The sequence below is a fragment of the Seriola aureovittata genome, chromosome 14 (assembly GCF_021018895.1).
Source record: "Seriola aureovittata isolate HTS-2021-v1 ecotype China chromosome 14, ASM2101889v1, whole genome shotgun sequence".
Taxonomy (NCBI): Eukaryota; Metazoa; Chordata; class Actinopteri; order Carangiformes; family Carangidae; genus Seriola; species Seriola aureovittata.
In genome coordinates, this window is record NC_079377.1 from 2,345,986 (window position 1) to 2,370,610 (window position 24,625).

At 40.3% G+C, this 24,625-nt stretch overlaps 1 protein-coding gene across 5 annotated transcripts; it reads right to left on the bottom strand.

Annotated features, from left to right (window-relative positions):
• Positions 1-4,352: 4,352 nt before the first annotated feature.
• nt5c2a (5'-nucleotidase, cytosolic IIa) lies at positions 4,353-23,095 on the bottom strand. Of its 5 annotated transcripts, XR_008829528.1 has the most exons (20): positions 22,928-23,095; positions 22,270-22,391; positions 18,970-19,008; positions 17,587-17,660; positions 15,423-15,540; positions 15,215-15,310; positions 14,339-14,430; positions 13,077-13,134; positions 12,824-12,917; positions 12,683-12,736; positions 12,484-12,567; positions 12,284-12,325; positions 10,959-11,066; positions 10,744-10,810; positions 9,842-10,012; positions 9,399-9,450; positions 8,558-8,618; positions 7,883-8,059; positions 7,301-7,797; positions 4,353-5,579 (listed from the first exon to the last, which is right to left on the bottom strand). XR_008829528.1 is itself a non-coding variant. In XM_056394945.1 (19 exons), the coding sequence occupies exons 2-19, from the start codon at positions 22,368-22,370 to the stop codon at positions 7,537-7,539; spliced, it is 1,749 nt and encodes a 582-aa protein (XP_056250920.1). In that variant the 5' UTR covers positions 22,371-22,391; positions 22,928-23,095; the 3' UTR covers positions 4,353-7,536. The 5 variants fall into 5 exon arrangements, 4 of the variants coding, with proteins under 4 accessions (XP_056250920.1, XP_056250921.1, XP_056250922.1 ...); XM_056394945.1 differs by having other exon boundaries at positions 4,353-7,797; XM_056394946.1 differs by having other exon boundaries at positions 4,353-7,797; positions 22,789-22,928.
• Between the last annotated feature and the right edge of the window lie 1,530 nt (positions 23,096-24,625).

The window sequence follows — 24,625 nt, forward strand, 5'->3', positions numbered from 1 at the left end:
GCCGGTTGCCTTAAGTTAAGATGTGCCTTAAACTCTGATTTAAGGTTTCCTTAAAATAAAAAACAGTCGCACAAAACACCCTTAAGTCCTCTCCTTAACGTTTACTTAAAACATTCACTTTAGTATTTAAGGTTTTCTTCTTATTAGACTTATACCTAAGGAATAACTTAAAATCAGTTCAACAGTTTCCAAGGAAAACTTCTTTTTCATAGCTGCAAATGCCTTAACTTTTTTCCTTAACTAAGGAAACCTTTTAAGAGATTCTGTATTACCATAAAGTAACTCCCTCAGCTAAGGATAAACTAAAACTTGAGTGGTATACTTAGGTAGAAAACTTAAGGTGTTTTGTGCAACTGGCCGCAGATTGTTGCAGCCAGATGTTGCTGAAGCTTCTCTGAAGCAGGGAGGCTGGTGGAGGGCTCCCGGTCAGCAGCAGTGAGGACATACTGACAGTGAGGGACAAACAGTACAAATAGTACATTGCACAGACAGAGTCCACAGATCCTGGGGTTCAAGGATGGAGCAGATCCTGGCAGTGAGCGTCACCATCCAGACTACAAACCTGTTTAACCACCTGCTTCAGAACTGCTGGGTGGCCTCAGCTTCCTGGGTCTCCTCAGGTCAGCGTGCTTCTGGTTTGCTTCAGAGTTGCACCAGCTGCTTTGACTCAAATGTACCTACTTTTTTAAGTCTAGTTTAATTTTCATTTTAAATGATGCATCAAAGAGATTGCTGCTAACATTTACCAACATTTACAGTTTCAGTTTTCTGAGTAAATGTCACAGTAAGAACCAAAGTGTGAAACAAGGCCCTTTCTACAGAGCAGCAAGAGCTCTTATTTTGAAATGTTGCATATATCACTGGATTATAATTTTATATGAAGACTAATTGCTCCAATGGCACACTCAGACTCCAATACAGCCGTACAATGACAAGAGTATTTCTACAAGATTTTATTTCTAAAAGTCTCTCATTGGATGCATCATCAGCTCAGACTCATGATAAGGAGCGAAGGGACAAACTTATCAGCAGCCTGGAGGCCAAACAGCTGCTTGACCCTGACAGTGTCCCTGAGGCCGAGCTGCTGAGTCTTGTTACTTAATGCTGCACGTGTTCCACGCCGCTACATGCAGAGTCTGCTGCTGATGAGCGGGGCTGAAGGCTCCGGGGGGTTGTCCTTCGGTGGTGACCAGCGGACTCCATGCATGCCGACACGTACAGGATCATAGAGATGAAAAGCACGCTGATGTTTTCAGAGGGAAGGCAGAGTGTTTCTGAGGGGAACAAGCACAGAGACGAGTCCTTCGTCAACTGCAGTTAGCAGGTCGTTTGTCTCCGTGCTATCATGCATCTCGATCCAGACTGAAAATCCTCTAATAAACAATCGTTCTGTTCTAAGTCACACGACTGATTGACAACTGTTTTCTCAAAGACGTAGAGGAGGGGAAGGCTGGAGGTCTGTAGTTGGCTAACACACCTGGATCAAGAGCATTTTAGGAAGAGGTTTAATTACAGCTATTGTAGGGTTGGTAACACTGAACCTCACATTGCTCCTCATGGTTGGCCCCTGGTGTGTAAGAGTGTGTGGGAGTGGATGAATGATAAGCGAACTGTTATGTGCTTTTCTATGAAGGTAGAAAGGTGCTCAGGAAGTAGAGCGGGTCGTGTGAAGCTCGGTGGTTTGATTCCTGTCTCCTCTAGTCCACATGTTGAAGTGAACTTTGGACAAGATACTGAACCCCAAATTTTCCCCAGATGTTACATCAGTGTGTGAGTGTATGTTTGTGGTAGAAAAGCACTGCATGTGTAGAAGAAAGCGCCGAATGAACGTGTGTGTGAATGGGTGAATGTGGCTTGTTGTGTAAAGCACCTTTCATGGTTGATAAGACTAGAAAAGCTCTGTATAAGTTCAGTCCATCTACCATAAATGCAAATGTATAAAAACAGCCTCACTACCTCTGATGTCAGGTGACAGGTCACAGCTGCTGGAATGACTAATAAGAAATTAAGAATTTGAAATCTTTCACTGCTTTTGAACATTTGGAAACATTCAACATTTTTGATACTGTCGACACTACTGAATTGTTTATTTTGTCTATCATGTGTGTAAATGTGTGTTTGTCTGCAGTCAGACCTTTAAACCTTTAAAACTCCAAACAGAGTTCAGCTGACATCTGACCTTTGACCTGTGTCACTGACACAGACTGTCTTCTTGTCAGCTGAAGGACTTTGAAGGTATTGTTTTGGTCAGTATTCGCCTTCAGCCTGTATTTCACCCCTCCAGGCACAGAGCTGCCCCCCTCAGGGGGTTTAAGGTCTTATGTGGAGCCAGGTCTTTTTCATCTCCCCTCTTAAACCTTGAGTTTAAATAATGTTCTTTCTCCTCTTATCAGAGCCCAGAGGAAGCCAGGATACAGGTCCAGGGCCAGAGACTGATCAGGCGACACCCCAGAGGTTGACTCACTCATGGCTTCAACACTAAACTTTGTGTTTGGCAAAGAGTCAAACATGTTTCACTTACAGTTTTCTTAGAAGAAACTCTGAAACAGCTGTGTCCAAAGTAAGTTCATACATGCTGATTCTGCCCCTTATCCACTGAGACAGCTTAATGAAAATTGTCCACTACAGACAGGTGACAACTAAAACGAAAACACAGAATAAAGTGTGTTAAGAAACCAGAACAGTTTAGGTGCTTCCTTCTAAAACACACTCCCTGACTGGACGATGGCGGTGGATAGCAGAGGAAAATCCATGCATTGCCATATTATTGGCTGCAAACAGAAATTCCAGAGACATGATTTACATCCTGGATGAACACTAAAAGTATCTGCATTTGGCATGGAGAGACACCAGAAGAAATTTGGGTGATCTGAGCCTTTAAAGCTCCATATTTTCCTCTTCTTCTGTGTTTTATTTGAAGTGTTGATCCGTAAGAAGATATATTTGTGGTTTTAAGAACCAAAAACCATCTCAGTGTAGTTTTACATCTCCTCTCTCAGGCTTCTCTCTGGAGCTCTAAGAACAGGTCAGTGAGCCAATCAGAAGAGAGAAAGTTCTGAGCCTCTCTTCTGATTGGCTGACTGTTTTCTGAGATCCAATAAAAATATAGCAGATTTCAGGTAGACACTCACTCACTCGGAGAAACCAAATCCTGCAAGGTTGGATGGTGGGTCCAGGTGAGATGGCTGAGAGCAGTGACATCACAAAGTTCCAGAAGTCCTGACGGCTGGTTTTAAGGCTCAGTGTCTGAATACAGGCTGTGTGCATTTCTCTGTGGACTGAGGCTTTGATACTTTCACAGTATTAATATAGAACCTAGACCTGATCTATAATCAAACAACACATAGACAGAGACCTTTAGATTATAAGGAACTTTAAATCCACATTCCTTAAGCTCTGAGTCCAAAGTGCTGAACACAAAATAAACACTTCTGAAACACAACAGTTTTATACATCACATCAAAGGAAACAGAAAATGTGCAATCACCACTTGTAATCAAAGGTTCTGTGACAGCACTGTACCAGTTTATCACAGCAGTTTCAGCTCCCTCTCATGTGGTGTGTGCAGATGTTTCTGTCTTCATTGCTGAAGTTAGGACAGCTCTCTCATGCACTTTAAATATATAGATTCTTCTGCACCTCACAGTCCCGTCAGTGAGGCGTCTGATCAGCACCAGGTTCATCCTGCAGCAGGACAATGAGCCCAAACACACAGCCAGACACATTAAGACCTTTCTTCAAGCCAAGAAGAACGAGAAGTCCTGCAGCATATGGTCTGTTACCCACAGAGCTCTGATCTCAACGTCATGGAGTCCGTCCTGGATTACGTGAAGCAACAGGGACACTGAGACACTAAATCCACAGAAGGAATGAGGCAGGTCCAAGATGCTAGAACAATCTACTGTACCTGCCAAGTGCTTTGGAAAACAGGTGTTGTTTTGGGGGATCAGAGCTAAAAACTATTCATGGTATTATATTTGCAAATATCCTGACTTTACTTTTAGTGCCTAAAATGTTTGCACAGCTCTGTATGAGTATATACTACATGTGTGTATATCATTATTTCCTTTAACTTTCTTTTCTCATATATATTTTGTTTGTAATATCAGTTATTGTTAGTGTGTGTAAATGAGGATAAAGCCATGAAAGAATAATGAAACAGAACAGACAAGAAAACCTTTGGTCAGGTGTTTGGAGGAGGGAACCCCACATTAGTATTTGGTGTTTGATGTGACTCTGTACACAATAACAATACAACACTCGCAACAATCACCCACGGATATATAAGGCATGACACAACACTGGAGTTTTATGAGTAACTTTGACTGAACAATCAAAACTCAGCTGCCATATTGGATCAGAAAATTTATTACAAACATCAGTCATGACTCAAACCGTCTCAACGTTTCAACTCTCTTCAAATTAAAATGCAACTTCAACACATGCATCAACTGTTGCAGGTAAAAATACATTCATTTGGTTCACTTTACACTTGACTCTGTCTGAAGCTGAAGCGCGTTTTCAAAGCAGCTGACAGTGACCGCTGTCATTAACACAGGCATGCAAAACGGTTCTGAAATGACGAGTAAGAAAACTAACCATTGTAAATCCTTGTTGCTGCTCACTCTGGGGGTGTCCTGACCTTTATTCTTCAACAGCAGCAGTGTAACAAATTGCTCCCATACTCAAATAACCGGATAAACATCTCAACGTGCAACCGGACAGAAATAAGTCAATCAATTGTCCATTTGAGCGCAGACCTAACAGACAGCAGGACATTTAAACTTTGACCCACAACAAGGAGAGAAAAGATCCAGCTGATCAGTCCAGACAGGACGAGGCAGCTCCAACATATTCAATCAGAAACTTTCTGTGTGAGGCTGTAACACACAAACAGCACAATCACACAGCCTTTAAAACAAGGAGTATTTCACTGTTCACCTCATCAAGGATCAATACTGTGCATCAGTCCAGCAGACAAGGTCCTCCTGTTAAATCACAGCTCCTTTAAACTCAGGGCAGGAGGTTAAAAACATGATGGTAATCAAAGAAACAAACAACCGAATGAACTCTAAAGCTTACTAAAAGACACTATTGCATTCACTGGCAGTATCTGTGATGACATTAGTGCACACAGAGACAGGCCCACAGTGACACACATCAGCAGCTCAGTCCACCTCTCCCATTACAGTAACAGCATGTATACAGCAGACAGACCTGATCAGCTGATAAACTTCAAACTACAGTTAGAGAAACACAGTAGTTTCACCTCCCTATGGAGGACCATTACTGCCAGGAAAAATTAATACAGTCTAAACTTGGACTTGAGACAGGACTCATGAAATCAATTCACCATTAATGTTTAAAATATAGTCTTTAACAATCGAACTCATTCATTCTCACTGTATCAGCTCAAAGTGAGATGAATAAGGTAATAACTGTTTCACAATCCATTGCAAACACTGTGCAGGGAGTCATATCTACATTACTTCTGCAGTAATTTAAAAAACACATAATGCAGCCAGAGCATAGGACAGAGGGACTTCAGGATGAGTCTTGGCCCCAAAGTCTTTCTGATTCTGTGGAATATAAGAAATGTGGTATTATTTTACAACTCTGAGAGAAAGAACTGGGTATTAAAAACAGTGAAGCTGGCTGTTGACTTCACATCACTCCAGCAGGCATCACAAAATGAAAGAGAAAATACTCCTCTGGAGTTTAACCGTTTTATGACTGACTCGTTTCAGCAGCTGTGTTGCACACACACTACAGTTCAGTTTCCCCATGCCCCAGAATTCTTTTCAAGAAATTCAAAATGGGATAAAAAAAAAAAAAAAAGAAAAATTCACAATCAGATGAAAGTTTGTGCTTTTCAACACGGAGGACAGCTGCATTGCTTTGTGCTCTGTTGAGAGACATGCGTCTCACACCACCAGACATTCACTATGAATGTTTTAAAGGAGCTATTTATAAGTTTTGCCATCGCTAATGAGCTAACATTAGCATTAACAGCTGTTAACTTAACAGTCTAGAAGAAACGTTGCGAGTTAGACATCAAACTTCATTTGTTTACTCGCCAAGAGTAAAGCTGGTGGAAGGCAACCCTGTTGTTTTGCTTCTACATCTGTCGCCTCTTCTCTTGTACTGCAGTTAGCATGCTAGCCAGCTAGCTCCGGCACAGTCAAACTGTCTGGTCACTTTCCAATACTGAGTCACCGCAGTGTCCAGTCTGCCCTGAGGAAGTAACACTGTTCAGAGAGCGTATCATGACCTCTTGTAATATACGATGGCTGAAGCTCTTGGCAAGACAGATAAGTAAACAGCTGTTAATGCCAACATTGGCAATGTAGTAATAGCAAAACTTACAAATGGCTCTTTTAGGGTAAGTTAGCTAAATAATTTCTTTTGTTGAATTCTACTTGTGCTAAAATACTTCAACATATCATCACATCTCTACATTTGACCAGGTCTCTTTGGAAGTGGAAGAGAAATTACACAAAAAGTAATATGGTCCCAAAAATATAAAGTATAACTGCGTTTCCACCGCAGGAACTTTCCCCAGGAACCAGGAACCTTTTGAAGAACTATGCACGTTTCGACTACAGGAACCAGGGTCTAAGGTGAGAAGGTAAAAAAAAAAAACTGAAACAGGACTACAAAAAAATAAAAGACCACAACAGCCGGAGTGGCTAGGGTTGCCACCCGTCACGTATAATACGGGATTGTCCCGTATTTGAAAATAAAATGCTGCGTCCTGCATTGAATCCATACGGGACGCAATGTGTCCTGTACACTGGACTGAAAGGGTGTAGTGCATTTACCTGCTCTTCCATACATCATCGGCCTGATTTGCATAGTCTCCTGGGTCTTATGGCCGCAGTGGAAACGGAGACAACAATGGGCCTCATGAACCTTTTAGTTCCTGAACGTGACTTATGTGACAAACGTGGCTGTGCCAACTGTTACAGAGTCTTAGGGCGGACTGCTCCTTTAAGACGGGTTAAGGTTAATCTCTTCACCTCAGTGTTACACATGTTTTGAGGTTGGAGGTACGGTGCAGAATTAAGCAGTAAGGCAGTAAACTGTTTACAGTACAGAAGAAACATAGACTGGACTCCAACAAAAGCAGGAAATTAAACAAACCCAACAGAACCAGGAGGATCAAACAACGAACAGCTGCTCTACGAGTATGGCAGTTATTCTCTCTTCAACACCTCACTGCCTGCATCTTATACTACTAACAGACAGGAATCTAAACTCACTTTCGAATTCTGATTTACTCGTGGACAGGTACACTTACCAGGGACGTAGCAAGACCACTTGAATCTACAGTAGTCCCTGTCTTGTACAAGATCAGGTCCAGACCGGTTGACACAGTGAACCTGTTTTTCTAAATGTAAAAGTGGCTCTGACAGTCAGAATCAGCTGCTGCAGCCCTGTGGTTATCAACAAAAGAAAAGATCAACTTCAAACATTAAAACTGGACGAACTGGATGTGAGAGAAAGACTCAGACTCCTCTGCTCTTCTCCCTCCATCTACTCTTCTTCTTCTTCTTCCTCCTCTTCCTCCTCCTCTTCCTCCTCCTCGTCATCATCCTCATCGTGGCAGTGAGTGATCTCCTGAGGAGCCTGGGGGAAGAAGTGAGGGGGCTGGATCTCGCTGATGGATCGGGTCAGTTGGTGCCGTTTGCACTCCATCTCCTTGAAGTCGACGTCGTGACGGTTTCGCGTGGCCAGCGGAGACTCTGTGTCGATAATGCTGACGTGGGTGTGCTCCACCGTTGACTCATGAGGCATCTAGGAGGAAAAAAAATACATGAAGCGCAGACGGATACACACACACTGGAGTCTGTACAGAGTGTCAGCAGTGAGTGACTCTCACCAGCACGTGTGCCGCTCTGAAAAGATAACTGAAGGGGTAGTAGAGCAGGTTGATGAAGGAGGCGGCGTACAGGTCGGCGTAGCGCATCACTTGGGAGGCGAACAGCGTTTGACGGGAGCCACTGCGAAACAGACTTCCCATCATGCCGTAGCACATGTCCATGTCATGGGTCACTTTCTGGAGACATGAGAGACACAGAGACACAGAGACATGCATGACATTTCATTCACTGACATTTTTCCCGGCAGCCATGATTGACACGACAAATTAGGAAAAATCTTTTATTTCTAACAGATATTGTTCATTCAAAAAACTCCATTCCTTGTACATTCGACTGTCCTCACAGGGATAAATCATGTTGTATTGAACAGAATTGTGATCACAGCTTCAAACAAGCTTTGACGGTGCTCTGCAGTCCTGCCGCTCCTACAGGAACTCTTGTGTTCAACAGTCAGAGCTGAAACAAGGCTCAGGAACATTTACTTGGTTGTAACCAAGGATACAGAGATCTGTCATTGTCATGTTGAACAGCAGTAGTGATGGAAATAATGACAACTTTCATTTTTACACAGTTATCCTTCAAAATCTCACACTGGTCGACTTTTGTGTCTAGTGGAGCTGTTTCTAGGTGAAAGACAGGAGGAAGAAACATGTGAGCGTCAGAGGAAGTTGTACCTTAATCCTTCTTTGCAGGGAGCTGATGTCAGGTCTCTCATTGCTGCTGCTGTCCAGATGCCTGAAGACCAAGCACAAGTTTACTTTTACTTTAAAATGTAGTTTCCACATCAGTTGGTCACTTCACAAGATCTGTCAGGCAAGATTAAATGACCTGCTGTGAGTTTCTACACACTCTGTAAACAAAGGCCCCGCACAGCCCAGGTTTGTTTCATACAGTGAAGAAACACTGACACTTAATATAGTAAAGATTGGCACAGGGAGAGATTCATTCAAATGAGACTTTGGTCTGAGACACTGTGCTGACACCAGATGTTGCAGAACCACATGTGTTGGTAATCTCTATGTATCAGACTATCAGTAAGTTCAGTACCTGGACATTATTTCTAACCATGTTGCCATAACAACAGGGATAAATAACTGCTGCAAAACACAGTGTGCATAGGTAATACTACCACACTGGAGGAGAAACTAAATAATTATCACCTTTCAGGCAATTAACAGAGGCTTCAGAAAGTTTTCAAACCCCTTCATTTTATTGTGTTTCACATTGAGAAAACTGACATATTTGCTCATCAGTCTAAACTCAGTAACCCATAAAGACTAAGTGAATGTGTGAACATGTTTCCAGACATTTTTATACATTTCTTAATATTCAAAAACTGAAATCTCTCATATGTGTGAGTGTTGACTACAACATTTATGCCTGGAGCCAATTTCTATAAATTCTTCTTGTATTAACATATTTTTTTTTATCTTTCTTCACCTCAAATGTCTGAAAGGTGCATTAAGAACCTTTGCGTTTCTGCAAGATACAACAAACAGCTGAGAAGGAGCTCACTTGTAAAGCTCTGCCAGGAAGCAGTCCAGAGACTGAAGTTCCTCAAATATGGCTGAAAAACAAAGACTGGCATTAGAACATCACACCGCATCCCTGAAGACAGTCAGAAAACATGACAACATTTTTTACTAGTGAGCCTGGCAATGATCTGAGTTTCAGTGAATGATTTCATGGCGACAGGGTTACAGTTGGTTACACTGTGTGAACTGCAGACCACTAAAGATCAACAGAAAACTGAATCCCATTCACATTTCTGTCATGCATGGTAATGTAGGAGGATTTTTTACTTCCCAATTGTCTAATGAACAACTTGATTTCTAATCAAGCCAAATCATAACAGCTTTTAATTTAAACCGCTGAACAACACTGTTTAATTCTATTCAAACGGTGGGGTTATATAGCTGTATGTGCATATATATGTGTGTGTATGTGTTTGGTCTCACAACTCTTGTCGGTCCACACGTGCAGCTCCTGAGCCAGCTCCGGTATCACCAGGAAAGTCCTCCAGCCCTGACGCTTCTTGGATTTGAGAATGTCACCAAAAATGTGGTCTCCAATGTAGATGATGTCCTTTCCTTTAGCACCCAGCAAGTCACACACGATGTCTGAGGAACCTGGGAGTAGAAAAGAAAAATAACCATTTTGGCCACTTTCATCGTCTCACAGCAACAACTTGTGATGGTTTTATATGAAGTTGCTGTTCTAGACATCAGGTGTTTGCTTGCTAATGCTTGAGGTAATCCTTCCAGCAGCAGCAGCAGGGAGGTGTTTGGGTCAAAGAGTAGGAGAGTGAGCATGAGCACCACCACCCACCATGACTGAAGACATGGAGGAGGAGATCTTAGCACAGACAGCCTCAGGCTAGGGGCTGTGTGGGACTACTGTCAGATATGATGGTGCTGTTCTCCATGCACAGCCTGCAGTGTTCTTTCACATATGAGGATACAGGGTGTTACAATACATTGGTGGCTCTAATGCTGTCCACACTTCAAACTAACAAGTGCTTATACGACTCAGCACATATTCCATATTCTATTCCTGTGTTACACAACAAATCTTTTTCAGTTTCTCAACTGATTAGAACTACAAATGTAACACAGTCCTGTTTTACATTCCTGCTGTAAACACACCTTTAATTCTTGTCTAGCATTAGTGTGTGTACAACCACTTGAATTGGGTTTAAAATCAAATACATCTACATTACATAGAGTGAGAAATGATCAGATTCATGAGAAATAAGCAAATACCACTGCCAGACACATTGAGTCACACTTTGATGGTTGTTACACCAAATTAAATCATAAGAAACAATCAACATGCTGTGTTCAGGTGGTTTCCTATTTACCTCCAGAGTAAACAATACCATGCTGGAGAGGTCCGGTGTATGTGCCGATCTTCAGCCGACCTGTGGTCTGAAAGAAACCAAGACTCGGTCACAGCAATTTTTTCACAGCAGTCTTTACACAGCAAAAATGTAGTTGACCCACATTACTGCTCTCAAATGTACAGTAAGCAGAGTATGGTATTGTGTCCATGCAGGCTTCTGTAGTGAACACTCACAGTGTCGACCTGCCGCAGAACTGTTCCCTCTCCAAAGAACACGGGCTTCCGGGCGTCGACCAGGATCAGGTCAAAGTAGGACTGCCAGGGCCGGTGGGGTGTGCCCGGCTGTAATGAACACACACACACACACACACACGCACACGCACGTACATCATCATACAGCTGTACAGCATCATGGCATAAAAAAATAAAAATAAGAAAATAAATAAATGAATAAAAAATCAGGACGACTTTACAATAAGGATTTATAAATAGTTTAAAATTAGGCTATTAATTTGGTTGTTAACACTTTATAAATCATAATCACATAATGAGTTATTGTAAAGTGTGAAACACATCATCATATATTAATGAGCTACTATTATTTTTAACTGGTAACTCATTAATAAATGTTGATGGGTTTTACACTTTACAATAAGGCTTCTTTTACCAGTTATAAATGTAACATGGTTAATTACTAGTAAATTAACATTACGGTCATGAAGCAGCAGGTACAAACACTGATGATGGAGTAAGTATTGAGATATGAGGCTTAACAGAACAGATTATTGTGGGCTCACTATTTGACAAGCAACAGTTCGCTGTTGCCCTTCTTATTTCATGTGTTATAACAGCTTATAAATTATTTATAGTGTTAACAAGCTCATTAATAAACTAGTTATAAACCATTCATGGACTCTGATTGTAAAGTAGTACCAAAAAATCGAATTCCAGGTTCTCAAGTGGTTGGTGAAATATAAAAGCTGCTTTATAAATGTGAGCTAATACAATAAAAAAACCCACATCAACGTGTGTCAGCAGGCTTAGCTTGTTCAGGTATTCTGACACACAATGAACCCCGTGTGTCGTCCTTGTTCAGGTGCATGGAGTTACACTCGAGCTAGTTGAGGAAGCATTAAATGCTTTAACCACTAAGGACAAAATCCTTAAGTCACAACACGGTGTGACCTACATTTCATAAGCACTTACACATCAAAAGATGTGTTTCAAAATACAATTATATTGTATTAGCCCATATTTATTATATCTTATTACATTTTTCTCTTCAAATTATATCCGGTTTACACCACCAGTGGCTATGGGGAGATAAGAAAAGTTCCTGTATGAATTATTTTTCTTCATTTCAAAGGTTTTTAATTAAAGCCTGTTTGTACGGTTGCACAGCACCCTGTCTACAGAGACTTCATCTCATTCATATCAAATGACATCTGCCATTTCTCATTTTTCTCTCTTGAACACAAGCAAGGTAGTTCAAGTCAAATCCATTCAGATCCCTGACGATACACATTATCTGAGAATCTTTATTTGATCAAGAGTGTTACCTTTGGGCCGTGAGGGAAGTCAAACAGGTAGGTCATAATTTTCTGTAAGACAGGGGAGGGTTTGTTTTTACATTGTGGTCCAGAACAAAAGAAGACAGAACTCATTAACATCACCTGACAGAAGATAAAACAAGACAAGACAGCAGGTTCTGCTTTGCTTTCAGCATTCATTAACATGTTTGACTGAACTTTCATCTCACCTCTGTGTATTTGTAATCACTGTTGGTGGCCAGAAATACTTTGGCTACTTCATTCATGCGACTGAGGAGGAGAGGAAGCTTCGGCTTTGAGGAGGAACACAACAAACATTAACAACGATGCAGACAGACTGAACGGCAAAAAATGAGACACAGTATTTGTCACCCAAACTATAAACTAATAGCTGCTGTATATACTTACATCCTTTACTACGTACTTCTCCAGATTCTCAACTGTTTTTTCTTTTAAGGACCCCTTTGAAAAGAAAGAGAAGTGGACTGAGAGCTGGGGATGAAACGAGCACAGACTGCAGGAGCAACTGACAGCTGTAATTATTTTTACCTTGAAATGAACCCAGTCCACAGCGTCTCGGACGTCCTGGAACATGCTCTTGTAGGACATGAAGAGGTCGCCATCTTTGAAGCCAGTCTCACAACTACAGAGACCATTACAATTAATGGAGTTAATGCAGTCAGTGTTTCTGAGAGAGCAGGATAATGAAATTCTACTGAACATTATTAAATCATTAAACAGGCTCTTATTCCGAACCAGCTTCACTTCCCACAGACAGACAGTACTCTGTGTGCAACAGTACCTGGAGTATCTGGAGCAGTTACTGAAGAAATCAACCAGACAAGCAAACAGGTAGGTTTCTGAGGAAGAAGACAGTGAGATGACTGTGAAGCTGAATATCAACATATATCCAACATGACAAATTAACGTTGTGAAGAAACCAGTGGAATCAGATTCATCGTCAAAACCAGTTCAAGTTGAACCAAAATTGAACATCCTTATACTTTTTGAGTAAGAATATATAAAATGTGACACTATGATACCACAGCTAGTTGCATATTTATTTTTTTACATTTTTCTAACTGTTTTAGGACAAAGCAGTGTAAAAGATGTCAAAGCTTCAAGCAGCTGAGAGGGCAGCAGATGACTGATCATCATGTGGCGCACTGTCAACTTACATCTTACTGAAGATCATACTTACAAATGGCCTACAAATGGTCATACGAGCTACATACAATTCTCTCTTATTCACTACAGCCACAGAGAAGAGGCTGATGAAGTGTTCACATTACATGGGATGCATGATGGGAAAGATTCCCATGTTATATTTTTTTATATATATATATATATATATATATATATATATATATATGTTATATTTTAGTTATAAAAATTATGATGATAATTTTAATATCACATAAATGGAAGTAGTTAAATCCAGTTTCTTTGAGCTTCGTACCATCTCGAAAATACAACCTTTCCTCCATCCATGCTCTCATATCCTCCATGCTTGACTACTGTAACTGCCTGTATTCTGGACTCTGCCAGTCATCCTTGTCTCGCCTGCAACTGCAACGCTGCGGCTTGGGTTCTGACTGGTTCCAGGAAAAGGGATCACATTCCCCGCATCCTGGCCTCTCTCCATTGGCTCTTGGTTTTTTAAAGCGCCCAATGGAATAACACCCCCCCCCCCCCCCCCCAATCTATTTTTAGTGTGTGTTCACACAGACACTAAACCAATCAAATTAGAGCACAAACAATCAAAACCAACAATCACACCCACTGGAGAACACCAATATAGGTGACGCAGCAGAAAAGTAAAATGTTTTTTTTTTTTTTAATCTATTATCATTAAAGCTAAATGATTATTCAAATAAATTATCATAAATCTGATCAAAAATGTACCTGAAGCCTCATGGTAAAATGTCCGCTCTGATTGTGCCCTGCTGATTGCCCTTAAAATCCTACATTTTGGATTTTATTATGTTTTAATAGTCCCTCTCCATCTTTTACTCTGAGATTGTATAAAAGTTGTAGAGAAGTTGTGTTGACGTCTTTTCTTACCAGGCAGGTTGAAGAGTGTGTTGAGGATGTAAAAGCGGTCTGTATCTCCACGTTGAATAAATTTGTTTGGGTACATCTCTCTGATGTCAGGTCTGTGCAGAGTGAGTTCAGATACATACATACATTCTTACAGGAAGTCAAACCAGGAAACAGAGTTATACTATACTGTACACATGTTGTACATTAGATTACATTTCTAACAGCTCCTTCTCCTGTAGTCAGAAATGTCCATCTTCCACCTCTGTGCTTGTTACATGCATGTGTGTTCTGTGTGTGTGCTCTCAGAACATGAGATACCACCAACACCAACACAGATCTGCACATGAAGACGCTGCTTCACAGTAACAAGAGCATCAGGGGTTGTGTGGATATCAGAAGTGTTCCTGTTGGAATCTTTCTCCTTCATAAACTATTGGATGGATTGTCATGAAACTCTTTACATTTATGGTCCTCAGAGGATGAATCTTTTTGGACTTTGGTGATTCCCTAGCATTTCCTGTAGCATCAACAGCAGGTGAAATATGTCACCTTTTGATAATTGCTTTTCTTCATTCCACATGAGGTTGACATTTGTGGTTCTGAGGGAAATGAGTGAGTCTCAACATCTACTGGATGTGTAACTCAGTCACGTTCCACTCAGGATTAACTTTGACTTTTCATCCAGCACCATCATCAGGTCAATATGTCCAATACTTTGGTTGAATACCAAATACCTGTCAAACTAACCACATTCCCATCAGCCTGGATGATGCTCAGTGCTGCTGGCTTGGCTGTAGATAGTACTGTTATTGGAGGGCTGAATGAGGGGCTCACGATGTGGAAAACTGCCTAGTTCTTTAGAGATGTGGTGGAGTATGTGGGACTAGTGAACCTCACCCCCTTAGGAAGTTGAACCCGTGCACACACACCAGGATGTTCCCATAGGCGTCCACTTTGAGCAGGTTGCCATACATCGTGTCAAACACCAGACCTCTGAGAAAGACAGGAAGCAGAAGGCAAACCTGAGAGTGAGAACTTGTTGCAATTTAATTTAATTTAAAATATGAAGTCAGAATTAAAAAGAGGCAGGGCTTCGTGAACTGACCTGGTGGGGAAGGAGGGGTCATAGACAAAGTTGAGCAGTTCTTGTGGATATCCAATGGACACCAGACGCTCGACTGTCAAGTCAAAGCCCAGCGACTCATACTCAGGAGATTTATACACTACAGACAGACAGGGAGAGGCTCATGTTCACAACACACAAATCACCCTGATGAAGGCACAGCACCAAAAACACTGAAGAATACTGCACAGAGAGTTTGTCATGTGTGACTGACTGATTGACATGTTGTGACCTGCACCTGCAGCACAGGGGTCTAGAAGCACATAACAAATGACTAACAGATGATGACTATTGCAAGTAAACATCTAGATAAATCTTTACTTATACAGCACTTTTAAAATCAGGGTTATAAAGTGCATCTTGAGGTGCATTAAAAACATACAATGACAAAAGCATATAAATACCTAATTCAATCAAAGACAAAAATTATTAAAAGAATAAAAAAATGAAACAAATCAGGGCAGGGGGGGTCAATAAAATGCGTCTGAGAAAATGAAATGCTGGTTTGAGATGAGATTTAAAATACTCAGAGGTTTCTATCCTGACCCCCAGAAGGGGATTGTTCCCTAACCTGAGGGTCAGGACAGTAAACGTTGGTCACTACGGGTCCTGAACTTTGAGCATGGCACAATCAGAAGCTCTGATGACCTTAGAGGCCTGGTGGATGTTTACGTGGTCAGTAATTCACTGATATATGGTGAAGACAAGTTGTTTATAGTTTAGTTCTAAATTTAACAGCACTGCACTGGATTTATTCTCACTGGTACAAGTTGCCTTAGATTTTTAATGAATTATACAAAAAATGAAAGCAAAAATTATTGCAGTTCATATTTTTTCCTGCAGTTTCATTGCAAAAAACAAAAAACATCTAAAAACATTAATCGCAACTTTTAAGAAAAGTTTCCGCGAAATCATGTATTTTAGCCACAGTCTCAAAATCCTGGAGCGACTGATATTATACAAACAATTTATAATACAATGATAAATAAGAAGAGAACCTTTCCACTGGTGTACCAGTTATCCCTCCCCACTTCCTCAGCCAATCGAAGTGTTAAAAGTTAAAGTAAATGGGGAAAACAACCAGAGATGGAATAGTTGATAACTACTTCACAGAGGGGGGGTTATAATGTCAGCTAACTCATTCTGAGAGATAGGGAGGAAGCCTAATGAAGGAGCCTGATGGTGTGATAGAGGCTCTGATTAATCTGAGTCATTTTTTCAACAAAAGGATAGGAATTTTTCAGTCATTACCAGTGGGTGATAAATTTTACCCCCCCCCCCCCCCATCATGGTGTGGGATTACAGTCTGACTGCCTTGAGGCCAGGAATACCTCAACACACAGTTGAGCGGCAGCAGCTTGGGTTACAGTGGGTGCTCCAGTGAACTGGGCCAAGGACCAACTGACCCCAAGAACCAACAACTTTGATGTTCAGATCATCCAGATTTGAAATTTTGAGACACTGACTCATTTGGTCATGAACCGTGAAAATGTGCTGCCCCGTTTTTGATCCCTTTACATTGTATTTTATTGTATTTACTTTATTAACTTATCTTATTTTATCAGCTACTTTTATACATTTTTTCTGTTGATAAAAAAAGAAAAAAATCATTAGTATAACACATACATAAGAAGTTTGAGACCCCTCCTTAGTTATTCCAAATGGTTCCTACAGTGATATGTAGTGCTGCTGGCAAAAACAGTTTTACCTATTAAATCTAAACTGCTGGGTGTTGGTTTGAGATAGCGGCTCAGTCTCTTATAAAACTGGTTATTACTTTTGATTTATTTTTAAATGGTAAGAACAAAATTGGCGCACTATTCCAAAAAAAAAAAAAAAAAAAAAATGTTCTCACAAAAATGTTTGGGTTGTAAATACATTGCAACTTATAGAAAATATTGCCAATAATTTTTAGAATTTAGCTTTAACTCACAAATTCCAGGAGGGAGTGAGCAAATGCAAAAACATGAACTCAGTAGGACTCAAAGAAGGGTCAAGTAGGACTGGAAAGGCCTGTATGGACTCACTTTTTTCATCAGATCCCACTTTACTGAATCTACCATGCAGATGGTGTAGACTCTGGCCACGGCAGCTAAACCTTCATGTGTTATCCAGGCTAATACCAAAAGGCTCAAACTGCACTTACCTGCCAGAGTGTAATCCATATCAAAACCAAAACACTTGATCTTCTCCATGGCCAAGCTTCTGTTGACAAACACTCTGGAAGGGGAGAACAGTGTACGGTCAGTGAATGCATGGCAGCTGGCTGTTCAAACTGAATGCTGCACAGCTTAAACACTGTATTACACTGCACATCAGCTGTTTGACAGCAAGATTGAGCAGTGAAAATATTCAAATTATAAATGTATGCTTAAACTGATTTAGATTTTTTAAATGGCTAAAATGCATTTTTTTTCCCTGCTGACCCCGTCCACAGCAGGAAAGTACTCAGCTTCTGTGCCGGTGCTCCTGCCTGATTCTCCAAACTGGAAGCGTGCTGATTCAAGTCTACTGTGGTTGATACACTGACTATGGATAAGTACCACAATCACTTGAACACAATCTGAACATCTGAACCCTCATTACAGGACTACTGAATGAGCTTGCATTCATTTTATCATAGAGAGAGAGAGAGAATTGAATTAAACAACAACGCAACTAAAAATGTGAGCAAGCATTTGATTTCAGATTTTGGTACTTGAAAAGGGCTACAACTAATGACTACTTTACTACATTATCAATTTATCTGCTGATTTTTTATTTTTTTTTGTCTGATCAACATTATTAGTTATTCAGTTTAACATAAATAAGATATAAAATGAGAGAAGCGGAAAATCCACAGTACAGAAACAGGAATCAGAGAATGTTAAAGTTCGGTTCTCAAAAAAACAAAACAAAGAGGTTTCCTATCCATGCTCAGCCCCCTGACCTCAACTATCATTTATACATTCTAAGCCTGTTAGAGAACCTGCAATAGCAAAAGGAGGACCCCGCTGGTATCCATTTAAATTGCTCATTTTAATCTTCATCAGTTCTACATTTTCAGACAATTTTTGCCCTGCAGTGACTCACATCAAGTCTCACTTTGAGCACAGCTAATAATAAAAAAAAACACATTTACATAAATGTTTGGCACCTTCTTGCTTCTCTTACATGACTGACTATTTCTATGCAGAAATACAGATTATACAGTGTAAACATATAATCTGTGACTCTGCTCAGACTGCACACTGGCCTCCAGTCTCTATTCAGATGGTGTGAGAGATGACATCAGTTTGACAGCAACAGATGGGGATTAAAGAAAAGATGCAGGAACAGGGGAAATGCAAGAGGAGGAGCTCACACCAAGAAATCACAATGACCACCAACTGATGCCTGCACAGGGAGAAACCCGACTCACAATCAGTGTCAGTATGGATGGAGTTCCATGAGAGTTGGATGGAGAATCAATTCACATCATGGACATCAAAACAAATAAGTCATTTAGTCAGTAGTCCCAGTCTGGTTCAACAACAAAAGGATGGCATACCTCATTGCAGGATGGTTTTGAGCCAGATCCCTTGGAAAGCTTTGTAATAGAGAATACATGTAGTATTACCACTGAACTCATGGCTGCTGGTCTTACCACTCATGTCACACTACACAGCTCTGGTTCACCGTCTTTGTCAGTGAATAATCTGTATTCTATTGAAACTCAGAACTCGTTACAGCCCAAAAACAGTAATAACATCTGCCTCAGCCACCTGCTATCAATTTTACATTAGTCTCAGTCTCACACATTTCAAAACATTTCAAAACAGTGTTTTCAATACATTTCATGGGACCAGGCTCCATTATATTAATGCAGTATAACTGATCCAGGTTAATATGCTCTTACAGCACAGTGGATCCTCTTAAGATCTTAGCTGATCCGCTTCTTTGATCAGAAACTGAGGTTTGGTCAATCTTGGGAAACTAAGCTTCAATAAATGTGATTTTATTTTGAAATAAAGGGAGCGCGGAGAAGAACCTACTATACTCTGTCCATTTGAATTTAAACTTCACCATTGAGAATTTATTCTTGACCTGGGAAACAGTAGTGATCAAAACAATCTCGACTCAAGATCAACTAACTCACTTGTTCTGGAGCTTTCAACCACATCACACAGTCTTCAATAAAGTGTCACGCTTTTACGCAAACATGTGGTCCTAAAAATGCTCCTAAATATGGAAAGTCTGAACAATTACGGTTCCGTGATAAACAAACAAAGTTCATGACTGTGTGATGTTCCTGAAAGTTCCAGAGTGAGCAAGTAATGCCATGTACTGTTCACACTACAGAACGTTTTGTCTTGTAATGTGGAATCATGAAATACTGGACTCATAAATTACAAGTTCTTTCAATAGAATGAATCCAGACGATTCTGTCTGGTCTCCAAACTACGTTTTGTCCCGAAAACAAACGTGAGAAGTGACACGGAAAATGACGCCATGCGCGAAACAGGATTTTTTTTCTTTTAAAATAATTGTTTACAAGAAACGAGCGATACAAGTTGTTTGTGCGCTGATTTACGGCAAAAAAACAAGGAAGAAAAAGAAAACAGAATGGACTGGGATACACGGGCAGCAAGGATGGATGTTGCACAACTCCTCCGCCAGCTTTCCCCTCATCTTGTGTCTTGTACTCTCATCAGCTATAGCTCGTCACCAAAGTCACTGCCAGTCACTACGGTAACACTTCTCACATTACTTGATTTAGACTTCCCAGTCCAGATATTTAGAATGCTAGATATGTTTATGGCATCTGCAATGCATCAGTGAATCTTTCAGATCATCTTTGAACAGTTCACAAATAGCAATCAAGTCCCTATTTGCTGGCACCTACCGACTGCTGATTTGCTTCTGATCTGGGGCTTTTATCTGCGATCTCCAAAACTGTTGGGGAGTAGAAAACCATGGCTCAAATCATGTAGTGTGAACTTAGCATTAAATGGACCCTGAGATTGTTTTGTCAACTTCACTAAGAGGTGTTTTTGAAATTTAAAATTGTATCCTGTGGATTTTTTGACTACAAGTGATGCTATGGAGCAATGTTCTGCTGAACAAGTCCTTGTTTTGCTTGTATGTAGAGGAACACACAAGGTCGCGTGCCGACAATTTCACCCCAGAGCCCCTGTAACACCCTACGTGGGGAACCCATGAAGCCACCCAGCATGAAATGACAAAGCCCAAGTAAACAAGTAACTGGTGAACAAACTGGAGCATCCTTTATGAAAGGCTGAGTATTGTTCAAAAAAGTTTTAATACTAGAGTTGAAACCATACCGAGGTTGAGTTTCAAAATGCCAGAAAACATCAAGAGACATGGCAAATGTTGATGTGAATCTGACATGTGATGTCAGCCTTTAGTACCTCAGTTGTAGTTTTTGATATTTGGTGCTGTGGACACACTGCAGTCAGTGCTAAACATGATCGAGGCTCCAGGCCCAGCCCTACCGGCATGCTCAGATATGCTCGACCAAACTACAGCTTATAAGCCAACAAGTATAATAATCATCAGCAATAGCATTATCTCAGTAATGTTTTCATCTGCTATTGTTATGACTTTAAAATAATTATTTCCAGTTACTTGACGGAATACAGTAATCTATGAAAAAAACAGCTGTGGCAGTACTGCTTTATAGGTTTCTGTCAGGCACTGACTTCCAGTTCTGTTTCCTGTTGCAGTGCCATGAATCCTTCCGCTATTGGTAAACTGTTGACTGCAGTGAAAGCCTAAAAATAAATCCGCTAAACACTGCATGTTGTCATGTCAGAGCCCTTCTTCCTGAGGAGATTGTTAATACCTGAAAGCATCCAAACCAGTTTCTTCATTGAAGAGGGGGCTGGTTAAAGTTTGTTTACATCAGTTAGCTGCAATTGCTACACTGTGCTCACAGAGATCTGTGTTTTCTTTCATTGTTGTAGCTGTTGTAGTGAGGACGAATTAATGTTATTAATGTACAAGGACTGATTTGTGGATTTTGTGACTAGTCAGATGTAGAGGATGGTAATATCCTTGCATTATGTTTTTCTAAAGATCAAATGAAATGATTTCTGGCTCCCTGGGTCAGACCACAACCAGCAACTATTAGTTCAATTGATCTCTTTTGCTTTAGCTCACAGTGGAATTTAATTTGGACTGGTACTTATTAATGCAACACAGCAAATATACGACATTATGAGACATAACAGACAGCAACATAAAAGAAACAGAACATGAAATTATAACTGAGTTGAAATGGGCAGAATAATCACTTACAAAACATGAAATTGTGTTTGCATGGATGGATCATTAAAGAAGCGCGCCACTATCTCATCCTCCTATGGTCTTTTGTGCAACTATCAATTCAAATCCATACTGCTTATTGACATCATACAGAGCAGAGCAATGTACAATGAAATTAGCATTGTCATCAAGGCAGTACAGTACAAAAAGTGCATTACCTTAATAACACTGCTCATTTTTTAACTGACTTTAAGTGATCCCTGACGTTTAAGACTAAAATATGGAGAAAAAGCTTTAAATACTTAAATTGTTAAAGAAACCTTGAGGAGAAAACTTAAGGGTGATTTATGCAACTGCTATTTTAAGGAAAACACTCAGACTTTAAGGAAAATCTTAACTCAAGGTGTTTTGTTCAACTGGCCCCTGATACTGAGAAAAATTCAAAACACACACACACACACATGAGAAATGGAAAACAGACTATATCACTGGTGAAACCATAAGTTGTGTGTCAGGAACTGAAGGACTGGTCCATGTTCAGGAAGTTGGCAGCACTTTTGCTGCAGTCTGACCCAACACGTACCTGTGGTGAGCTTCACGCCGATACTTCTTCATGGCCACACCGTCCATGTTGGCAGGTAAGTCGGCATAGTTCTGCAGACGGTCGCTCCATGAAGTCGTCATCTTGAACCGTTAAATCAATTTCTGGGAAGAAAACAGCTGCTCAGGGTCACAATGAAATAACTTCCGGCAAACGTTTACATACAACTGTATGCTATCAACATTGGTAACATTAACAATAGTAACCACTGTCAGTCATATAAACAAAGGTTATGGTATGAGTTGGGTGTCCTGTGTCACATAGCACCCGTTAGTGAACAGTCTGGCCTAACGGTAATGCAGCAAGAAAATGGAGGCTAAGCTAAAGTTAGTTCGGTGTCCTGTAAACCTGTAAAGGCAGTGACGGCTAACATTAGCAGCTCGTCAGGGGGCTGTGTCCAATAAGAAATAATAATATTCAGATAATAATAAAGCCCTACAGTAGGACGTCTGTCGGACAGCTGGACGTCAACTCCAGAAACCGCTCGCTGACTTCACATACCTGCATCAAACAGCAAATGAAGCGCTAACTGAGCCGCCACAGCTGAGGCTAGTTCTCCGCTGCGGTGGGCGTCTCACAGCAGTCCCACACAATAATAACACACTGTCAGCGACGACACGGCGACAACAACAACTCTTACCGACTGTGCCGCGGTCTGTAGTTAATGTGTGGAGCATGCGCACATCTCTGCAACTTCTTCTCCATCCTTTGCTCGATTATGTTTTACTTTACTGCCGTCTGTTGGACGTACTGACCTCCTCCAGCGTCTCCGTCTCTTCCTCCTCCATCCTTCATTTTGCATTGTATTGTTATACTGTCATCTGCCAGTGGTAGTGACTTCCGCTAACGTCTCATCCTCAGGTCTCAGTTATCCTGGTTGATGTTTCATCACTGCCTCCTTTTACATTTATTCTATTTCTTTTGAAGTAATAAATCCATATGTACGACGGAGTATTAGGGCTACAATGAAAAAAACAACAACTGACATTTCGAGAATATAGTCATATTACGAAAATAAAGTCGTAATTCTGAGAACACAATCAGAATATTTCAAGAAAAAAAATGTCATAATTTTACGAGGAAATAGTCATAATATTATGACAATAAAGTCGCAATTTTACAAGAATAAAATCATAATATTTCAAGAATAAAGTCATAATATTATGAGAATTAAGAGGTAATCTTAGGTTAGGTGTTGTTTTAGAGAGGAAACATCACAAGCTTTAAAATGAGGAATGTGGAGCATCCTGTGAAGTTGTATTTTAGCAGAGGTTTCATAAATAAGGAGATACTTCATCTTATGGCTCATCATCATCATCATCATCAGCCTCAGGACACTGAAGAGATTGTGAAGTGTGTCTATTCTTTTTTTTTGGACAAACAGAAGCAGCTCAGACTGCCACTGACTTTCCTTTCACTTGTTTGATTGATTGCTGTAATATTCCTAAAGTTTTTTTTCTCAAAATTTTACATTTTTAAATCTCGTAATATGACTTTTTTTCTTGTAGAAAAAAAAGCCTATTACTAGGCTAGGCATCATCCCCATACTTTTGTTTCTGTTGGTTTATTTTCCTTCAATATCAATGAACTTCTGACTGCTTTTTAATTTCCAGGTAGCCTGAATGTGCTGGCTCCAACATGAATGTGATGTTTCTATTGTTGAAATGGTGTAAACACTTGTGAGTGTGAAGTATTTTGGTTGATCTCATCTGTTCAGCTCATTTTTAACACCAACAGCACTGCAAATAGTCTGACAATGTATATGATAGGGCCATAGAGTTAAAGCTGATTTGACATACTTTAAAAATAAGTTGCTATTCTGTAAAAAAAATAAATAAAAAGAGTGAGCTGAACATGGTAGTGGCTTCACTGTGAGGATGTTAACCACTAACTGAAGAACGCAACTCTCCCACAGGTGGTCTCGTGCCCGAATACAAACGCTTAAAATTTAAAGGGGTGGGGTTGGGGTCCTGTAAAAATGTAAAATATACATAGATATGAAATAACACATTTAAAGAGCAAAGTAACACACATTAAATGAGTGGGTAATATATGCCAGGCACAACTAATCTGACATTCATTTACTAATTTCCACCTGGTAACTGGGAATCAGACCCTGTTTGTGAAATTAGTCCATGTATTTACAGTCTGTAAAACTTAAGTGTTCACAAGCAGTGGTTTTGTTACTGTGCTTAGTATTGAATGGTTCAGGATTGACATATGAATTTTCTTATTAGTTTGGCAAAATTCTTTATCATTCACTGCCTCTCTTGGCATATGATCCCTTGTCCAACCAAAACCTGTTATTTATGTCTTTCCTTCTCCCAACATGTCTGCA

Excerpts from the sequence above, each read along its gene's own strand:
- nt5c2a (XM_056394945.1), bottom strand. The coding sequence starts at position 22,370 with ATGACGACTTCATGGAGCGACCGTCTGCAGAACTATGCCGACTTACCT. Across the intron at positions 13,135-14,338 it reads CACACTCTTCAACCTGCCTG|AAACCTACCTGTTTGCTTGT; the intron begins GTAAGAAAAGAC and ends CTTCTTCCTCAG. Across the intron at positions 10,811-10,958 it reads TTCTGCGGCAGGTCGACACT|ACCACAGGTCGGCTGAAGAT; the intron begins GTGAGTGTTCAC and ends GGTTTCTTTCAG.